Raw genomic sequence first — 20,019 nt, forward strand, 5'->3', positions numbered from 1 at the left:
CGTATTTTAATATCCAAGGGGTTCAGGCAGCAAAGTCACAAGGTTAGGTTCATATAATATCATGTCTCTTGGGTACATACTACGTGAGATAACAATGAACAACCACTTCTGGATGCTATCTAAAGGAGATATCGAGATGTCTTAATAATCCTTAACGAGACATTCGAGACTCGACCTTACTTACAGCCCTGTAAACCGTATCAACAGGGCAAACAAAAATGCAATGCACCAACTGTTCTATACACTTATTAGGGACCTAGTCCCAGAAAATCACCCTGCTTCGAATCTGTAACTTGTCCCTTAGAGCTCCCCTGAAAATAGCGAACCTTCCATACAAACAGGCGAACGATAGTTGAGAAGGCAGAATGAGCTGCATATAAATAATCAACGTCTAGGTAGGCCGAGTTGACCGAGCGGAGAACGGAGTGTTGCAATGTGCGAGATAGATGAGGTGCCGGGGATATTATGGATGACGACACTTAGCATGCACAACCGTCGCGATCGTTCTCAATGTGAATGTTGATAGGGTCTTGGAAATCCCCGCTGAACTCTTCTGATTCTTCTTGCGCCAGCGCATTTCGTGCAATAACTATGTCACAGTGTTAGAATAACTTAATAATGAAGAGAGGATCGAACAATTGAGTACCTTCGAAAGCTTCCTCGACATTTACGGCTTCCTTGGCACTAGTCTCGAAATAGGGAATGTCGCCCTTTGAGTGGCAGAAAGTAGCAGCTCTCTTACTTGAGATCTGTATATTGTCAGCTTGTTATCTTCATTAATGGTTTGGCCTTACTTACGACTCGCTTGCTCTCCTCAACATCAATCTTGTTTCCAAGCACAACCTTGACATTATTGTTAGCGGATAATCGATAGAGTCGAATCGAGGGTTCTTACGAATGGGAAGTTCTCAGGGTCCCGAGGAGAAGCTTGAATTAAAAATTCGTCTCTCCAGCTATCCAGCGCATCGAAACTCTTAGAGTTATTGACGTCGAATACCAGCACGCAGCAATCGGCACCTCGGTAGAATGCGACACCTAAGGATTGGAAACGTTCCTGACCGGCTGTATCCCAAAGCTACTTATCATTAGCTATCGTCGTTTGAAGTCCGTTATGATCTTCATTCCTCGTACCTGCATCGTAACTTGTCGATCGTCAACTAGGACCTCTCGGGTAAGGAAATCGGCACCGATGGTAGCTTTGTAACTGGCGCTGAACTTTCTGTTGACCTATAGAGTAGACGAAATTAGTATCGAGTGGTTTGGGGGTATCGGAATGGGGGAATCGTCGGGAAACTGCTCGGATTGTCGACCATAACATACATATTGATTCATCAAACTTGTCTTGCCAACACCGCTGTCGCCGAGTATAATAACCTAAATAGCTTAAGCATTAGTACATAAAGCCATGTGGGGAGATAATAAATCTAGGGTATTAAGTAGCAATGATCGTACCTTCAAGAGGACCTTCTTCCTAGAAGCCATGATGGAGGTGTAGCTGGGCAGCTCTTGTTTGTGTCAGAATGGAGGCCTTTGGTAGAAGCTGATAAATAGCTCGATTATATGGGTCGCCTTATGTAAAAGAATTCGGATCGAAATCACTGAGCTTGAGCGACCGTTGGAAATTGGTGTGAGGGCGTTGTTGTCGTGTTGATGTTGGGATTGTTGAAGTTGTTACAGTTGTAGGTGAAGTTAGTGAAGTTAGTTGTACCTGTTTGAAGCCTGGAACCGACGGATTAGTGCTGGACCTGGTCGGACCTTCGTCGATCTTGCCTGATATAGTAGTTGATAAGGCGCTGTGACTGCCCTTAATTCCAAGGTTACAGCTTAATCTTAGGTGCCTTTTTAGTGTGACACGCGATCAATTCAGTGGCTGGGAACAGCTGAGACAGCCACAATTCCCCCAATCTTTAGAAGCCACAGGTACATACATAACGCAATGAGCGCTGTCGATTACGATGATGTTTTCCGATTTAAATGGACATGCACATTTTAGTTTCACTGAAATCGGACCTAATCCAAATTCACATAACTTTTCATAAATACGCAATGAACGGAGACAAACTTGCTACGCTCAAGAGAACGTTGTTTCTATCTGATTGTGCAGATTGTGTAAGAAAGTCAAGAATCACGGGGACCTTGCTAAACGGTCAGACTTGGAAGCTATCACATGCAACTTCACTTCCACTCTTACAATTCAAAGTATCAAATCAATGACCAACAGAACATTGAGCTACTCTCAGCATTACCAAGTACAGAAAAGCCTCAACTTTCATATGTACAATCAACTCGAATTAGGTAAAATAGAAAATAAACCCTGTAAGTGCCTACCGTAGAAAGTTGAGATCTTCTACGTATAGCAGTGCGATGTCATGATGTCATACTTCATCATCTCATATATATGCCATCAGAGATATGGCAAATTCTAAGCTTTCTAAGCCATTGAACATTCGCACGTAAAAAGCCTACCCCTGCATTCTTTCCTAGGCTTCTAGACTCATAGAAATCAAACTATCAGTATTCTGTCTTCACTAAGTTGTCACAATGGTAGCTATTCGCATTAGCAACGCCCTACGGGCAACCCGCACTCGGGCTCCTCAAGCTTACCGTACTTTTGCTACGACACCTCGTTACTGCTCGCAAGGCTACGGCGATGGAAAAGGTGATCCGAAAGCCGACGACCCTCAAAACCAACCATCATCCAGTGCCGCACAGCAAGCCTCCGAGCACCCAGGCCCGAGTCCTCCAGACGTAGGCAAAGGCACCGGAGCCGGGCCAACCAAAGCCGGTCTCAACGCCAGCATGAAGCAAGCCGCAGCCCGCGAATCCGGACAAAAGACCCCCGAAGACTCGAGCGCACAATCAGGCGGTTCCCGCTCAAAAGAAGCAACAGAAACAGGCGGTAGTCCCACAGGCGGCAGCATCGCCAACGCAGCGAGTCAGAGCGGAGGTGAGGCTCTCAAGGGACCGCAGGGCAAGGGAACTCCTAGCCCTAAAATCCATAACCAGAGTATTTCTGTTAAAGAGGGCTTGAGTGACGAACAGAAGCAGGAAGTCGAAAGGCATAATAAGGATTTCGAGAAGCGGCATGATCGCGCTGCCCCGGCTTCGGAGGATAAGGTTGATTCGAAGTTTTGGAAGGGGACGTAAGTGATGCCTTGGATTTACTCTGCTACTGCGTTGCTTTGCCTTGAATTTACCGCGTTGCATTGCGTTGTTTTCGAGGAAAGAACAGAGCGACGGGCTGACTTGCTATGAATATAGCGGCGGTGTTCAACAAGGAACGTCGGATTGGAATGCTTAATGAAAAGGTAGTCACCACATGATTTCTGCGGATGCATTTCAGTAATCAATCCGGTGTATGGTTATTTGAAACCATAGAGCCATTGTATATAACATGATTTCTCGGGACTATCATCGTTCTGTCTGAAGAAATGAAGGGTATTGGAATGACGTAAATGGGTGTATAAGGGCGGATAAAATTGAGATTTAGGTCATTAGGAGGTAACTGTCGCAGTTCTATTAGGGAGCTAAGGCCCTGGCCCGGGCTCTATAATTTAAAATGCTCCGATGCTGGGAGTCACTTAACACCTTCAACATTTCACATCCCCCGTATCAAACCATCCATTCCAAAGTAATCAATCACCAAAACAAATGTGATTCCATGGATAGCAAACTTCTCTTAAGACACAGACTCGATGGCGGATGAGGATCTCCTGCACCGGATTCACGCCCTGGAGGATTTGGATCTAGCAGCACTCCTATGTCTCGTCAGCCGCGAGCATTGCATCGTCAGCACCGAACCCGCTGAACTCGACACATTAATCGAAGAACTACGCCTCGTCGCCTCACAGACATTTAACCTCTCCTCCACCGTCGTAGATTGCACATCACGCACCACCCTCGACGACCTCGCCATATCCATCCAACTCCCTCCTCCAACCCCAACCCCAAACCCTCCACTACAACTCCAAACACCCGCTCGACGCACATCATCCGTATCCCCCCTACGGCGGCGTGGCACCGAGTCCTCCTACTTCCACGGCCACAGCAATAGCAACGCAGCCCAGACACCCACCCACACCCACCATACCCCCCAAATCGCCAACATAATCCTAGCCAAAAACCTCGACCGCGCGCCCCGAGACGTACAAATCCAATCTCTCGAACTAATCCGCACACGGCGCATCCTAACCCGAACCAGCGTACAAACGGCACCTAAGCAATTCCTCTTCATCGCCGTACTCGAGCCCGCGGGTGCCAGTCGATTAGTCACGCATCTCAACGATTTATTCTACGTCTCGCACTGGCATGACCCGGAGGATGGATTCGCGCATTTAGAAGACGGAGGTTTGGATTTGTATGAAGATGGGGATGATGGGAAGGGAGGTGAAACAGCAAGTCTAGACAGCGCGTCAAGTGTAGTTCGCCGAAGCACGGTAGACTCGATTACTGCGACGCCGAAACCGAAACCGGGTCGCAGTCGTAGTGCGAGTAATATCAAAGGAGGGAATTATAAGACTAGGGATGATAGGTCGATACTTAGCTCCCGCTCACGTATATCCGCGTTCCCGCGGATTACTGAATCTGATATCGCGACATTGGCTCTACTAGCCCGACAGACGAGTGTGGATGTTGAGGTATTGAGATACCAGATGAATATCGTATCATTCTTGCGCATGCACCGCGCCGCTGCTCCAGGAGGAGGCGGTGCTACACCATTAGCCACACAGCATTTCGGTCAGCTCTCGAAATGCCTCGCAGCACTACACGGCTTAGACTACGTGACACCCGCACTGGTCGGACTCGCTGCTAGGAAAGTGTACGCCCATCGATTCCGAGTCGTAGAAGATCCGATACATGAGAGGAGCATGCAATGGGGCAGCGACCTTGCAGCTGTGGAAGCACTACTGGAGGGGGTCGGAGCAGAGGATGTGATAGAAGATGTATTAAGCATGGTAGAGGCGCCATTATAAGGAATTATGATACCCAAATCGAAGGAACACGGATTGCATATTATAGGTTACGGATAGTAATAGAAATAAACCAAGCTCTAGCAATGGGAGCATTTGCATCACAATTACGTTTTATTATTTCATTCGTAACTTCTGTACAATTCAGATCTACGTATGCCCATGTAAAGGCAATACCAAGCTGAATTCAAGGTTCGTACAATGCGTACTTTTACAACATTTCCAATTCCGAAAAACGCCAGCCTCTTTGGGCTTTGGTAATCCATTATCACCGTTTCCGTGTTTTCCTCATCATTAAGTTAAGTTGCTCTAAGTAGGATTTTTCTATAACTCGTGTAAATAGACACCATCGATCTTGTCGAAGGTATCGATTGTATAATAATGGATGGGTGCGATTAGTAGGTCTGGCTGACTTTGCAGGACCAGCCGGAGTTCTTAGATAATAAGGGCAGACTGTATATACGTTAGCATTTAGATGAATTATATGGGATGAAAGAGGAAAGATTCTTACCTAGCTCCCAAACACCAACCCAACTCATTACCCTTGATCTTTTTGGCGATCTTGACCTCTCGGTCGATGGGCATATCGTATCCGGTGTGTAGCAGGCCGATCATGAAGTTAAGGTCGAGGCAGTACTCGCCACGGTCGCGTAGCTCTTCGAAAGCACCCGGTACGTTGGCGAACATATCCCAGGATGGCTCACCACCACAGACGGCAGCAGCAAGATCGTGTAGCTCGCGTAGGGTAAAGGAGTCAGGCATACCAAGAGGCTTGGCACGATCGTAGAAGAAAGAGAAGATGTAGACATCTTCCTTGGCGAAAGTCTTAGCTAGAGATGGCTGGTGAACACCGTTGAAAGAGCATGGCGCAAGCTTGCACTCGGCATCCTTGTATAGGATGCGCTCAGCGAGAGCACGGCATTGAGCCGGCGCTGGGTTCGCGGGGCCAGTCACGTTAAGTTCAAGCTCACCAGTACCCAAGGGGCTGTCGTCGCCGAGCTTAACCTTGATCATATCATGTTGGCCCGAGTTAATGCAAGGATGGTTGAGGATGGGCTTCTTCAAGAAGCTCTTGTCCTTCTCCTTAGCATAAATGTCGTGTAGCAAGCTCAGATGGATCGAGTTTCGAGCCGCCATTAAACCGTATCCAAGGTGGGAGTGTTGGTAGAGCTCGAAGTTGCGTCCACCAAAAGCCAATTCGTACTTGTGGTCACCATCGGCCAACTTCTCTGGCATACCGCCTGAGGCAAGTCCCTTAAAAGTAGGCTCAAAAACGATCTGCGTAGAACCACCACCAAGATCGAAGATGGCGGCGGTGGGGCTTTGGTCGGGACCACCAATCTTGCCAAGTAGGTAGTTGGTGGTAATCCAAGCGTAAACGCCTTCGTCGGAACCATCCATAATCGCGACACCGTTCTCCTCCTTGGAGACGACGGGGAAAGGGAAGTCCTTCTCGAGGTGGTTGCGAACGGCTTCCAAGATCTTTTCACTAGCCTCCGGGCCGATCATTCGCAAACCAGCGGTTGCCTTCACAGCAACAGGACTGCAACCCTTCAACTTATCGGGAACGGTCGTCATGGCGACTGCCATAAGATCATCCAGAGTCTTCGCGGCGGCGAGAGGGTCGTCCTTATACTTGCTCAAGCCACCAACGCTCTTCTCAGTCATCTTAAACTCTTCCTTTTCTAATTCTGGGGTCGGACCGCAGTTGTTGAATTTGTAGACGTGGATTCGAGATCCAGTGCTACCAGCGTCGATCATTAGGACATATTGTACGATCGGTTTGTCCTTTGAATACGATTTTGTACATTTGTCGGTTCCGTATGACGAATCGGACGGTACTTGACCGCCAGAATGCGCTGCTATAATATCGGATTAGAATATTACTTTATAGATACGTATTCGTCGACTAAACCTACCACCCTTATAAACCTCCACTCCCTTCGGCGAAAGGTAGTAGAACAGGAACACCAGGAAAACGACGATGGCCGTGGTCTTCAGCCATCGTGTCTTCTGGGCCTGATTCATCGTTGCGGCTTGTAATTTCTCCACGATGCCGGGTTCTCGGTGGCCCGAGTCGTAACGCGCAGGTTTCTCGTGAGGGTCGTGATGGACGTGCTTCGTAGGCAACGAGACAGATGTTCTCCTCATAACCTTCTAGGTTCGACGCATCCCCAAATAGATCGGGGAAAAGACTGGGGAGAAAAAGGAAGAAGAAAAAGGGGAGAAAGAAGAAAGGAGTGGTAGAAAAGATGAAAAGGGCACAATAACGAGCGATCGATTAGTTCGACATGCGACACAACGAGTAAAAAGCCCTAGAAAACCTAGACGGATGCGAGGATCAATTCCTAGATAGGGGGTGTGTGTTGCTAAATAGGATAATAGGGAACTAGAACTAGAAGTAGAAGAGAGAAGAAAAAAGGGGGGGCGAACACGAGAAGCAACCGCAACTTGTCCAAATGGCAAATGGCAATCTCGAAGATTTTCCTTCCCAATTTCAGCGATTTAATGCTCTTATCCATCCCTTATCCGTCAACTACCTAGGTAATAACCCCTGAAAGCCTTAGAACTTTTAGAGGGCTATGGTTGGCAGCTCGCGACTTTAGTGGTGTATTTAGGTACTTCCGGTGGGTCGGCACTTCCAAGACCTTTAACCCCTGTATCCCTGTATCCTTGTCAGCCCTGACTCTCCAAGCCTCGATCGCCAGCTGCCAGGGAAAGAGATAATGTACTCCATATTAGGTAATCGAACTTCATGTTACTAGAAGGTGCTGTTGTATTTGTTACACACCCTTTATAGGCGTACCTCGAGGTTGACGTACCAGCTGTTGCCTCTCGAATACAACTACATATCTTCACACCTGCGCCCCATAATCACGAAATCACACCTTGACTTCATTAGTCATAAACAACAAACATTCCAAAACGACCCTTCATAATATTTTACTAAACTATTGTTGTGACCTTTTCAATTCATCATTGAATCGAGTTCGAGGTACATCTATGCTAAAGTCGTAGTAGCGACTACGCAGCCAATTCCTACCAGAAGGAAAGACAGAAAAAAATATTCACGATGGATGTTCATCTACTCGTCTACGACCTATCAAATGGCATGGCCAAGCAAATGTCTCTTGGCCTCTTGGGTTTTCAACTCGATGCTATCTATCACACCTCAATTGAATTGGAAGGGATGGAGTATGTCTACGACAGTGGTATCAACGTGATAAGACCGGGAACGTCTCATTTAGGACCTCCCTTACAAAGATTACATCTTGGGAAGACTGAATTGCCTATGGAAGTAATTCTCGAATATCTCGACTCACTTAGAGAGATATACACACCCCAAGTAAGTCAAAGAACGCCTTGGCAATATGTAGGTATTTTGTACTGACTATCTAGGCGTATGATCTTTTCCGGCACAATTGCAATAATTTCAGCAATGACTTCTCTACATTTCTAATAGGAAAGGGAATACCAGATCACATCTCAAACATGCCCCAAGCCGTGCTTGATTCGCCATTTGGTCGAATGTTACAGCCTCAGCTCACACAAATGGTTGAGCAGAGGAAGGCTCAACAGGGCGGTTTACTGGGTATTCAGAACAATGTCCAGCCGCACACCAATGGGGCTAGCGCTGCAGCCGGCTCCCAAAGTGCAACAGTCAAAGTTGTTTCTAACCTTCAAGAACTGAATAAGGTACTAGATTCTGCCAAAAATTCATGCGCAATCATTTTCTTTACGATGGCAACGTGCCCCCCTTGTAAGGCAATATATCCTCTATATGACAGCTTAGCTGCAGAACATGGAAATAAGGTCACCTTAATTAAAGTCGATACATCTAAAGCCTTCGATGTCGGATCGAAATATTCTATTTCAGCAACGCCGACATTCATTACTTTTGTCCGTGGAGAACAAGGGGAGCGATGGATGGGTGCAGATCCGTCTCGTCTCAGAGGTACCGTCGGACTTCTAGCACAAATGGCGGTTCCGTCCCACCCACACCGATTACTCCGGCTACCCCAGCTTGCGAACACAGAGTTGAAGCCAATTTTATACACAAAGGTCCCCCCGCTTCCCAAACTATTGTCTAAGCTGGGACCAAAGGCCGAAGATGCATCAATTCAAGGGGTGAAGCATTTTATTGAGACCCGATCAAGTGATGGACCAGCGCAGACTACACTGCCAGATTTGAATTCTTTCGCAATCTTCCTTCGCTCTGCAGTCACGAACTTGCCTAGAGAAGTCTTATTTACGGTTGTAGATCTCTTCCGATGCGCGCTCGTTGACCCAAGATTGAGCGGATATTTCGCAGAAGAGCATGGCCACAAGACTGTTATTACTCTTCTCAATGCTGTAAATGAAGAGGTCGGATGCCCTTATGCGCTGAGATTGGTTGCACTACATATGGCTTGCAATTTATTCTCAAGTCACCTCTATGCTGATCAGATTCTTAGCCACGGACCATTACGAAGCGCAATCACACAATTAATCTCATCTAGCTTCCTAGATGACGGCCATAACAATGTTCGGGTAGCAGCGGCATCGTTGCTATTCAATATCGCTACTGCGAATTATCAGAAGCGACAGGCATCGGGGGATGCTCTTGCAGAAGAAGACCAAATAGAACTAGCAGCATCCGTGCTAGAAGCTATATCGCAAGAAGAGTCCTCCTCCAAAGCGCTACAGGGAATGTTGTTGGCGTTAGGATTCCTAGCATATTGCATGCCATTAGACGGGGAACTGGTAGACCTGTTGAGATCCATGGATGCGCAAGGAACCGTAATAGGAAAGAAGAAGCAGTTTCCAGACGAGTCGCTAGTCACCGAGATAGGAAGTGAACTATTAGGGAAGGGTCTCGCGAGGCAGTAGCTGGAAGGCCATGGAACGCTGGAGTTCTAGGGGGCGATTGATTTCTTTCAAACAATTAAACCTGTTTTAGAGCAAGCCATCATGTCGGTTTCCGGGACGAATATCTCGTCCGGTTACACAACATCTAATAGGAAGAATTAGAGTGGGCAATCGCAGCTCATAACATAGCACAGAGTTTGTTTTAGTCGCAATGCATTTTTTAAACAAGTTCTTAAAATCGTAAACAATTGCATTCGTCTTTCCAATGCCCCTCTAAATTAATTTGTACACAATTTCCTACGTCACCGTCACACCGCGGGGCAATCACACTCGCCCGCCGCTCCCCAGCAACGCAGACCCACACTCCACTAACCCCAAACAGTACCAAAGTAAACAAAATTCCACCTTCCCGTCCCCCCTGTTCCTCCCCAATGCCAGTCTACGGCGTTCCAAGCTCCATCTATCCATACCACCAAGAACGCACAAACGACCTCATCGACGGTATCTGCGAGACATTAACTGGAATGCTGGAGCCGCCCTTACTATCCCCCACCACAACAATATCAACAAGTACTGTTATAAAGAAGAGAACGGGAGAGGTAGAAAAAATGAGAAATTCCGGGCTCCTGAGGTCGACTGCTTCGACGCCGTCTATGCGTTCGAGAGATGGCATGTTACCGCCGCATATGATGAGGATGGATAACGGGGGGAATGTTAGGGTTGTGGTTAGGGTGAGGGCGTTTTTGCCTCGAGGTTTGTATTTCTTTTTTATTCTGCTTCTTACACTATATATATGGATTGATTTGTTTAATGAGGGATTACTGGGTAACTGCAAATGCAGAGTTTGATATCGATGACAGTGAGTAACTAACATGCAACACCACAGAAATCGAGCGAGGAGCCGAATGCCTGATTAGCATGGACCCGATGACCCAAATGACCACTCTCCACGTACCCAACGACAGCGACCCAGCGAACGCAAGAGCAAAGACTCGCAAGGTTATCGAAGAAAAGTCCTTTACATTCGACAACTCCTTCTGGAGTCACGATACACGGGATGCACATTACGCCCATCAGGAAGATGTATACGATAGTTTAGGCGAGGAATTCCTCGATCACAATTTTGATGGATATCATACTTGTATTTTTGCTTATGGCCAGACTGGGTCTGGAAAATCGTACACCATGATGGGTACACCCGATCAACCCGGTCTTATTCCGAGGACTTGCGAGGATTTGTTTCAGCGTATTGAGGCTGCGCAGGAAGAAACGCCCAATATCTCATACCACGTCCGCGCTTCTTACTTCGAAGTCTACAACGAACATGTCCGCGATCTGCTCGTTCCCGTTGTACCCAACCAGGCCCCGTACTATCTCAAGATCCGCGAATCGCCTACCGAAGGCCCTTACGTCAAGGATCTAACCGAAGTACCAGTGCGCAACCTAAACGAGATCCTTCGCTACATGCAATCCGGTGATGCGAGCCGCACCACAGCGAGCACCAAGATGAACGATACGAGTAGTCGCAGTCATGCCGTCTTCACAATCATGCTCAAACAAATCCACCACGACATGGAGACAGACGAAACTACCGAGCGTAGCTCACGTATCCGACTAGTTGATCTTGCTGGAAGCGAGCGTGCTAAATCAACAGAGGCAACTGGTGCGAGACTTCGCGAGGGAAGTAACATCAATAAGTCTTTGACGACATTGGGCCGTGTGATAGCAGCACTGGCCGATGCACCGAAGCAACGTCCCGGGAAGCGAGGCAGGGACATCGTACCGTACCGAGACTCGATCCTAACATGGTTGCTGAAGGATTCTCTAGGAGGCAACAGTAAAACAGCCATGATTGCTTGTATCGCACCATCGGACTACGAAGAGACCCTATCTACTTTACGATACGCAGACCAAGCGAAGAGGATCCGCACTCGCGCCGTGGTTAACCAGGACCACATCAGCACGGCTGAGAGGGATGCACAGATCGCAGCCATGGCCGAAGAGATCAGAGCATTGCAGCTATCGGTATCGGAAACTCGACGCCGCGAGCGAGAGGACGCCAGAGATAGTGAAGAGCGCCTCGAAGAGTACCAGAACCGTGTAGCAGCCATGCAGCGCATGATGGAGGAGCGTAGCTTGGTGGCCGAAGGCAAAATCCGCAGCTTGCAGACGGAGAACGAAGCGCTCAGACTACATCTTAAGCTTGCGCTGGACAGCTTGAAGAATCCTATTCCAGAGGTGGTTGTTAAGGAAAAGGACTTGGATGATCTTGAGGCGGACAAGGAGAATGTGGAGGCGAATGATAAAGAGAAGAGCAAAAGACGTGAGAGTCTCGTCGATGAAGCATATTACGGCGAAGATGACGGATACGAGTCCGAGGTGTATGAGGAGAAGGCAAATGATGTGCAAGATTACATGCATGATCTCCTGGAGGATCTTGCTCTGTTCAGAAGAAAGATTGGTGACGATAAGGGTCGATTCTTGGACGATGGTTCGCGACATCCACTTGGGGTTCAAGTGAACGCTTGAATATCGCCATTTCTAGGAGGAATGAACTTCGGCTTAGTATTGAATCGCAAGGCGTTCGGAGTATTGGTTTAACAAGATTGCACTGAATAGGTGGGTATCACTTATGTAATAGGCTACATGTATCAGCCCCGGCTTTACTTCACACATAGGTAGATCAATCAAGAAATGAGACTGAATAACAACTTACGGCTCCAGTATTATATGATAAACCGGGATTCACCAATTATTTCAGTTTTACGTGAAATGGGTCATTTCGTTTTTTTGTTGCCGAGATTCCGGACCAAGGAGGTTAGGGGATATAGAGGTCCGCTAAACTCCATGTCGTACCTAATAAATGTATGAGTCCTAACCCGGAGAGATAGGGGTAGCTCGACAGTTCCGATTAGGAATCTTACCAATAATTAACGGCAACACATATACCTTCTTCAGAGCAGGATTGTGAAACTTTGTGATACCTAAATAATATCACGATGAGTATTACCTTACTATGTCATATTGTCTTGAAGTACTGACCACATGGCTGGCAGATAAAACATATCTCCCGGTTCGAGTGTAACCCTTAAGGGTCTTGCGAGGTGCGAATATTGGGTGCCTCTTACGGTTGGGTTATCTGGGTCCCAGACGGCGAATGGGACTTTATCGCCATCCTCTTTTTGTAGGATAAGACCATCTTCTCCTCTGGAATAAGAGGCGGGTAATAATTCTTGCTCGTTGACGCAAGGCTGGCATAGCGCGGGTAGCAGAACGAAGTGTTTACGTCCGGCGACTTGCACATATATGTTCTCATAGTTGTCGCGATGTAGTGCTGTGACTGACCTTGAGCTACCAACCCACATATTAATGGCGTCTGGATTTTTCTGAAGTGCTATGCGAGCGAAGGGGATGGATGGTGGGACCTGCGAGTAAAGAAAAGAATACTCGTGCCGCAGATTATCATTTTGTGTCTGAGCATACCTCACTTCACCGTGACTCTCGGGCGAAGAGTGGTCAGCTATTTCTTGTGCTGTTAGGTAGTCCAGAAACTCCTCGAACGTCTGGTCTTCTTCATGGGGTTTAGCGAAGACCAAATGTTCCTCACCCTCCATGGTAGTAGGGGCGTCTGCATTCCCGAATGGTGTCACAGCTACATTGACTCGGTGACCGGCAAGCGACTCTCGGAGATAAGTGGCTGTCCACTGCCGTGTAGCCGACCAGCCGGCAGCACCACCACGCACGACGAAAGGGGTGTTTCGTGCTACATAACGCATGAACTCCAGCGGACTTGGTTCTTCGTCTAAATCTTCTACCGTACCGGAGTTTAACTCGTTAAAACTCGTGATCAACTCCACGATAGGATCTTCTTCGGGTCGCTCCATCTTCCCCAAATCGATAAAATTTTGTTGTAGTTGGAGGGTTCTAATGGGGTGTTAGTCTAGCTAGAATTGTGGATGCCTGGTTGTAGTTGCTGGGTGGTACCTTTCCTAGATGCGGTGACGGCTTCCTGTTGGGGTAGGTCATACGATTTTGAGAACCGATGAGATGTGATGTGAGGAAGGATGCACCGCTAAGGTAGGTACGATAGGTACGATACCTGTCAATCCAGCCCTACAGAAGCTTTTTTTAAGATTTCATTCCGATCTAGCGTCAACTCTACGACTTTATTTAGCACTTCGAATACCCCGGCGATCTGGTTTTGGTAGATCTAATCAGAAGCCCTTGCCTAATCTACTCATAACGCACCAATTACGGCACGCCAATGGAAGGCATCATGAGAGAAAATGAGCTGATTCTCACTTGACGAACCCCGCCCCCAACGCTGGTCATCATTACGATGGAGTAACTTCTTTATTATTAGGTAGCAATATAAGCGGGCAATGACCTTATAGATGGGTCGATGAGAAATGATAGAAATTTTATAAATATGAAAGGCCCGGCGGTGTTTCTAGACCTAAACAACCAAAAATATTTGTCTACATATCTGCGCTATATTGCTCACGGTATTTCAATGCTCGGAGTTGAATTATCAAATATGGATTTTTTAGTGTTTCCGGTACGGGTTTCGATCAACGCCGATGCGTAATCCGTTCCACCTGTTTCTCATTTTACGAAGCCAACCAGCCAGCCACATTAACAAACAGCACGCCTACTATTAGTCGATGACCGTTTCCATTATGCCGTTTTATTACGAACGTTATTTGCGGATCGTATCAACACACACCGATATATCTCCTGAAGGATTCTCTGGAAATAAAACTCCGGTTAACACTGCGGTGTGCTGTTGTCCCGGGAATACTATTGGATGATGGCCGTTAGTCGAAAACGAGATGAAGCCCAGCTGAGAAACTCGAATACATAAGAAAATGAAAGAAGATTTTTGAGTGTGAGGGGTAAAAAAAGAGGTGTGGTGGAGAAACATGCATGAAGTACAGGGCAGGTTCACCTAACGTATCAGACGTACTTCATACTGTAGAAGGAAGAAATGAGGGTCAGGAGGTCGAATGGAGGGGCTTACTTTCCTTTCTTTTTTTCCCCCTGTCCTGCCCTGGAAGGGAAGAGCAGGAGGGGCTGCTACACTGGATATTACAGGCGACCTTCAAGGCTAGCAAGGAATGGGGATCTCTCCCGGCTGTCCGCGTGTCCCGCTATCCGCCCCGCCGGCGCATATACCTAGGTTCCTAGGTACCCAGTTTCCCAACTTGGCACCTACGCTGCTACGATGGAACTTGGAAGTCGCAAGAAAAAAAAAAACAGTTCCCACCTGGAAATGTACAAATTATCTAACGTAAAGGCAATCACCTAAACCTAAGTAAGTACATGAACTATCCTTCCTAGACACATGCAGCACGCGGAAATCTTCAAAGTACATTCCCGAGATTTCGATCCGATCCTTTTTTTCTAATCATTTGATCCCTTTTTTTATTTTGTCCTGCACTCTGCACCTTGCACCTTGCATTTTACACCTTTAGGTACATGATCTATTACGCACATCCATCGGATGGGGGATCTACACTTGACTCGGTCAAGTTAAGCGCGAGACAGTGGGAAAGCGCTCTAACACGGCGGCGTCAATCTAGTCCTCTTCTAGCATCTCAGCATCTTTTCTATTGGCACTTCAACTTCACTAACCCATTTCTTGTTATGGTTATGAAATACGAAGTTCGAAATAGCGTCTCCATGCCCGATGCGTCTCCTTTCACTTTCAACAAGTTCCTACATCGGTTTTCCGGTCTCCATCTCATTATTTACAATACATTACCTACATTACCTAGATTTCCCGCAGCGAAACCACCATGTCTAGACAACTCCAATAGATACCATTTTACTTTACCTATCTAAATCTTGACTGCATACATCCCGATTATATATACGTCTTTGTCGATTTCTTTCCGGGATCCGCCGTCTTCTTTTCGCATGTGATACTTAGAGAGTATAATGCGCCCCTCCTGTGACCTAACAAAAGGCCACCTGCCTCCCTTCGCCCTGCGCGCCGAGTTATCGTGGGCAGCTTTCAAGCTAGTAACTGCCCTTTGCGTGTATGAAGGATGATCTGGTATCTCCTCTATCCTTTGAGAGGGTACGTTGAGCTCCGTCCCGTCTTGTTTGCTCACCTACAGTTCAATTGACGAGGCAATTGTAGAACTACCGAAGCTCCTGTGCTACCACCAAACCATCCATTCCGCGGCGCCTTTGCGCGATACGGAAGATATGCCGCCAGTCACGTCGTAGCAACTTTATTGGTTTCCGTCGCCGTCGCTGCCTTTCTTATATATCCCTTCCCGTTCCTATATACCACCGACGTTACCAACGGCGCCTCCATCCTCCCTGAACATGCTTGGACCGATACACTACCTCTGGACGATAAGAACAGAGTCGAGCCCGATGTTATTATGCGGTCGATATGGGTCCATGGCAATTATTTCGAAGCCCTCAATAGAAACGTCTTACTCAGCGCTTTAGAGCTTCAAGATGAACTCCTCGGTCCGACTATCAATTTCAATCCGAGGCGACCGATTGTCGACGATCTCGACCCGATAAATGCTACAACTACAGACCTTACACCCACACAACGCGACGCTTATCATGTCGTTAATGGCTTGACAAATGAGTCTTGGTTCTTTCAGTCTCCACTTCAATACTGGTTGTGCTCCGCAGAGAACATAGAACAGGACGATGATATCATTGAAACAGCAAATGAACGAAAATCGCAACCAACATCAGTCAATGTAACACTAAGACATTCAACTGTCTTCAGTGGGAAACGCTTCCAGGATCGCCGACTCGTCGCTGCTGATGCTCTCGTTATTACACTCGTCCATCATCGAGACTCCCCGGTCGGTCGTATGTGGCAAGAAAGGGTTCAAGCTCTCAAAAACAAAATAACTGATACTTGGGATATCTTTGAATATTCTTCGGATGAAAGAACTAGCGAATTATACGAGTTTCAATTCCGTCCCATGTCATCTCAAGACATGCTTCTTTTAGGAATAGCATATTCCCTTGTTCTCATTTACTTCTTGATCAGTCTGTCTAAGTTACGGGCCGTTAAGTCGAAAGTGGGATTGATGGTCACAGTTATAGCACAGATTTTACTCGCCATCCTATCGAGCTTTACTATATGCGCCATACTGAAGATCGATCTTTCAAGAATACCTCGCTTGGGATATCCGGTTGTAATATTTTCTATGAGCCTTGAAAATGTTTTTCGACTCATCAATGCCGTTATCCTCACCCCTTCTGAAGACAACACGAGCAATAGAATCGGTCATGCTTTTGGTGAGACAGGTCATGTCGCACTTACTAGCGTGGCCCAAAATCTGCTCATCTTATATGGCCTGTCAAAAATTGTTTCACCGGGTGTCTCGGCATTTTGCACCTTCGCGGCAATTGCATTGATTTTTGACTTCTTCTACCTATCGACTTTCTTCCTCTCAGTACTGAGTGTCGACGTACGGCGGACTGAGCTTAGCGATGCACTCGCGAAGGCATCAATTAGATCCCATCGCTCTGCTTCGGAAACACGGTCGCGTCAGACATGGATGGATGCGATGCTACAGGGTAAGATCGCCATGTCGACACGTATCGCTGGCACTATTGTCATGGTGGGTTTTGTTCTCATTGCTCAGTGGCACTTTTTCGAAAATGAAAACGTAATCAGGGCGTTAAGTCGGGCGATCCATATCTCTCCCAAATACAAGGATCCATCATTATCCTCGGCTCTAACAGAAGTTCACCAAGGTAGGAGTCCGGCATCGTGGCTAGGCCTTCAAGACCATGAGACAGCTCGAGAACTCATCCAAGTCGTGAAACCCGATGCTTATAGCTATATTGCAAAGGTTTTCCATCCTACCATATTTGTCCTGAAAGGGTCGGACCGAAATCTTTCTGCCACCGAGCCGTTGTTCCCACCAGCTGTTTACGACTTTATGCGTAATCGATCGGCTTCATTTATAACCACCGTAACTGTCATTGCAGCAGCGGTTTGGCTATTGATGAACTATCTTTTATGGGATGAATTAGCAGATTCATCGGGAACCGGCGGCCCAGCTGGTGAACCACTCCTCTCGGTTAAGACCCTGAGTCGAGGCCATGCACTGGATGTTGCCTTACTTTCAGCTTGCTCGGATGGCCATCTCGTGTCCGTTGGCTTGGACCGGGTTGTCCGGGTCTGGGATATCAAATCTGGTGGCGATAGTTACGTGTTAGGCGAAAGCGAGGATACTTCGATCATCCCATTTCCAATTCTAGCCATGTGCATCGACGATGAATCTCATTGGTTGGCTCTCCTAACTTCGGATAAAGTTATGCTGTGGCACTTGGTTAAGCATCGGTGGGGTCCTACGATTAGGGCAGAGCCAGACCGACATAAGCCAGAAGCTTTCTTCTTTGTCGCCGACGATACTACGGCTATCCCCCCTTTGCTACTCATTAGGCGGGATGGTGTCATCACCGAGCTAAGAACAGATCAAGCTAAACCCTCGAGTTACATGATTACGAAAGAGAGTACGATTGTTTCTGTGGACTCTCTTTCGGAAAAGGGTGAGTGAATCTTGTTATACTTGTATGATGGACTTTAGTAATGCTAACTACTATTAAGGATTCCCAGCTCAAGTCATGGCATCAACTCGTGATGGTCAAGTTCGTCTTGCTACTCAAGAAGGTATCAGCTGGACCTCGGAGGTAGTCAATATGGGCAGTTTGGCGGAGCGCGAGTTAATTTCGATCCAAGCCTTGCCAGAGTTGGGGTTCTTTTTGATTATACGGTCTCGAACTGTGGATCTAGTAGATTCACAAACTCTAAGAGCGATTCACACCTTTCAGGTAGACCCAATTCAACCGAAAAGCCTCAAATGCTTTCATTCGAGGCCACGGCGGATGCGATGTGGCTCGGTTGCGTTGTGGAGCTTCACATTGGCATATCTCAATGCTTACAGTCGAGACCTAGTGGTACAAACGTACAGCCCGCAAAATGAAGGAGAGTCTCTTTGTTTCTGTGACCCGACATCCCCCACGAGGAAAACATGTTGTCCCTGGCAAAGGGCTAAGGTATCGAAACGGGTTATTAAGAATCCCGGTTTATGGGATACTTTGGCCTCTGGGATCATGGTCGGCATTAGAAGAAATATGGGCGAGAAATCTAGAGCGGATGGTCATGTAGACCACCAACCCCTCCAACAGTTCAGCGGACTTCGACGTCGTCACCACTCCACACAACAAACGAACGGTCATATTCCCCAAGACAATTGGGAGGTATGGATGTTCTCTCATTTTGGCAAGCAAGAGACTTGGGAGACTCTTCCACTATGCCCCAAGATTGAAGATGATGGCCATCTATTCGTCACTAATCTTGGGCCAATGGTTCGAATTGGTCGTGCTAGCTTAGCTGTTGGGCTTAGCAATGTGATCAAAGTTATCATGGTCGGCAACGAACGGTTCGAGACGGGAGACGACTCGCAACCTGGAGATGGAATGCCAGCATTGAGTAGTCGCAGGCGTAAGGGACCGTCGACTCTCAGAGGCAAACCTGCCCTCCATTGCCCTCACTGCTAATTTTGACGATCGCTTGTGCATGTATACACATTTTTATTATTTTCGAAAAATTATCACTTATTCGGTTGGGGTGAAACGGATTATTAGGTCCGGATGAGATTATGGGCTTGCATCATGGATAAGGTCTAACAATCTGGCTGGTCACGGTTCTTCAAGGGTCACATAGAAACCCGGGGCTTACAGGTAGCGGCGTTCATTCTTCTTTTCTTCTACTGCTTGGTATTTCTTGGTAAATAGACACGGGTAGGGACGGCATTGGACGGGGCTGGCTTTTATATGGAACGACACGAAACTAAAAATAGGTGCGGCGGGTGGCCTTCATACAGGGTCTTGCAAGATAGATATGGGGCAAAGGGAAAGAGGAAAGCCAAGGGGGCAAATTATTGGTGTGCTATCAATGTCGAGATACGAGACCCAGAGCTCTCACCTCTAAATGAAATGAATAAAGGTTGGCGGCGCTTACTTCGAGCGTCGTCGTTGCGAGTTTTTGATTATAGTAAACTAGTAGATTTTCCGGTTATGTATTATGTGACTGTTAATACGCACAATATCACGAAGGACGGATAGGTACAATAACGCAGATGTGGTTTTATTGACTACGAGAGCATCGAACGAGATTATTCTTTCGGCGAGCATCAACTAAGTG

The 20,019-nt window shown here is 47.2% G+C and overlaps 7 protein-coding genes across 7 annotated transcripts; 4 read left to right on the plus strand and 3 right to left on the minus strand.

Annotated features, from left to right (window-relative positions):
* Positions 1-46: 46 nt before the first annotated feature.
* On the minus strand, positions 47-1,780 carry F4822DRAFT_397016 (putative ras-related protein Rab7). Its single transcript, XM_051457589.1, has 7 exons — positions 1,453-1,780; positions 1,321-1,374; positions 1,132-1,227; positions 896-1,075; positions 799-843; positions 647-749; positions 47-589 (listed from the first exon to the last, which is right to left on the minus strand). The coding sequence occupies exons 1-7, from the start codon at positions 1,480-1,482 to the stop codon at positions 480-482; spliced, it is 618 nt and encodes a 205-aa protein (XP_051317302.1). The 5' UTR covers positions 1,483-1,780; the 3' UTR covers positions 47-479.
* Positions 1,781-2,378: 598 nt separating this feature from the next.
* On the plus strand, positions 2,379-3,590 carry F4822DRAFT_188318 (uncharacterized protein). The gene is made up of 2 exons (XM_051453520.1): positions 2,379-3,143; positions 3,262-3,590. The coding sequence occupies exons 1-2, from the start codon at positions 2,542-2,544 to the stop codon at positions 3,299-3,301; spliced, it is 642 nt and encodes a 213-aa protein (XP_051317303.1). The 5' UTR covers positions 2,379-2,541; the 3' UTR covers positions 3,302-3,590.
* A 1-nt stretch (position 3,591) lies between these two features.
* F4822DRAFT_188319 (uncharacterized protein) lies at positions 3,592-5,225 on the plus strand. The gene has a single exon (XM_051453521.1). It carries the CDS (start codon positions 3,696-3,698, stop codon positions 4,971-4,973), a length of 1,278 nt encoding a protein of 425 aa, XP_051317304.1. The 5' UTR covers positions 3,592-3,695; the 3' UTR covers positions 4,974-5,225.
* Positions 5,170-7,275, minus strand: F4822DRAFT_188312 (guanosine-diphosphatase). The gene is made up of 3 exons (XM_051453519.1): positions 6,890-7,275; positions 5,482-6,832; positions 5,170-5,423 (listed from the first exon to the last, which is right to left on the minus strand). The coding sequence occupies exons 1-3, from the start codon at positions 7,119-7,121 to the stop codon at positions 5,366-5,368; spliced, it is 1,641 nt and encodes a 546-aa protein (XP_051317305.1). The 5' UTR covers positions 7,122-7,275; the 3' UTR covers positions 5,170-5,365.
* A 768-nt stretch (positions 7,276-8,043) lies between these two features.
* F4822DRAFT_436792 (P-loop containing nucleoside triphosphate hydrolase protein) lies at positions 8,044-12,347 on the plus strand (the record flags this gene model as incomplete). Its single annotated transcript, XM_051462341.1, has 4 exons — positions 8,044-8,316; positions 8,370-9,804; positions 10,257-10,571; positions 10,705-12,347. 4 exons carry the CDS (start codon positions 8,044-8,046, stop codon positions 12,345-12,347), a joined length of 3,666 nt encoding a protein of 1,221 aa, XP_051317306.1.
* Positions 12,348-12,434: 87 nt separating this feature from the next.
* Positions 12,435-14,253, minus strand: F4822DRAFT_188402 (putative pla2g4b). The gene is made up of 5 exons (XM_051453522.1): positions 13,803-14,253; positions 12,861-13,742; positions 12,743-12,802; positions 12,535-12,674; positions 12,435-12,460 (listed from the first exon to the last, which is right to left on the minus strand). Exons 2-4 carry the CDS (start codon positions 13,700-13,702, stop codon positions 12,596-12,598), a joined length of 981 nt encoding a protein of 326 aa, XP_051317307.1. The 5' UTR covers positions 13,703-13,742; positions 13,803-14,253; the 3' UTR covers positions 12,435-12,460; positions 12,535-12,595.
* A 1,624-nt stretch (positions 14,254-15,877) lies between these two features.
* Positions 15,878-19,955, plus strand: F4822DRAFT_397029 (sterol-sensing domain of SREBP cleavage-activation-domain-containing protein). Its single transcript, XM_051457590.1, has 2 exons — positions 15,878-18,362; positions 18,421-19,955. Exons 1-2 carry the CDS (start codon positions 16,214-16,216, stop codon positions 19,371-19,373), a joined length of 3,102 nt encoding a protein of 1,033 aa, XP_051317308.1. The 5' UTR covers positions 15,878-16,213; the 3' UTR covers positions 19,374-19,955.
* Positions 19,956-20,019: the final 64 nt, after the last annotated feature.

Source organism: Hypoxylon trugodes (genome assembly GCF_022578975.1).
Source record: "Hypoxylon trugodes strain CBS 135444 unplaced genomic scaffold F4822scaffold_3, whole genome shotgun sequence".
Taxonomy (NCBI): domain Eukaryota; kingdom Fungi; phylum Ascomycota; class Sordariomycetes; order Xylariales; family Hypoxylaceae; genus Hypoxylon; species Hypoxylon trugodes.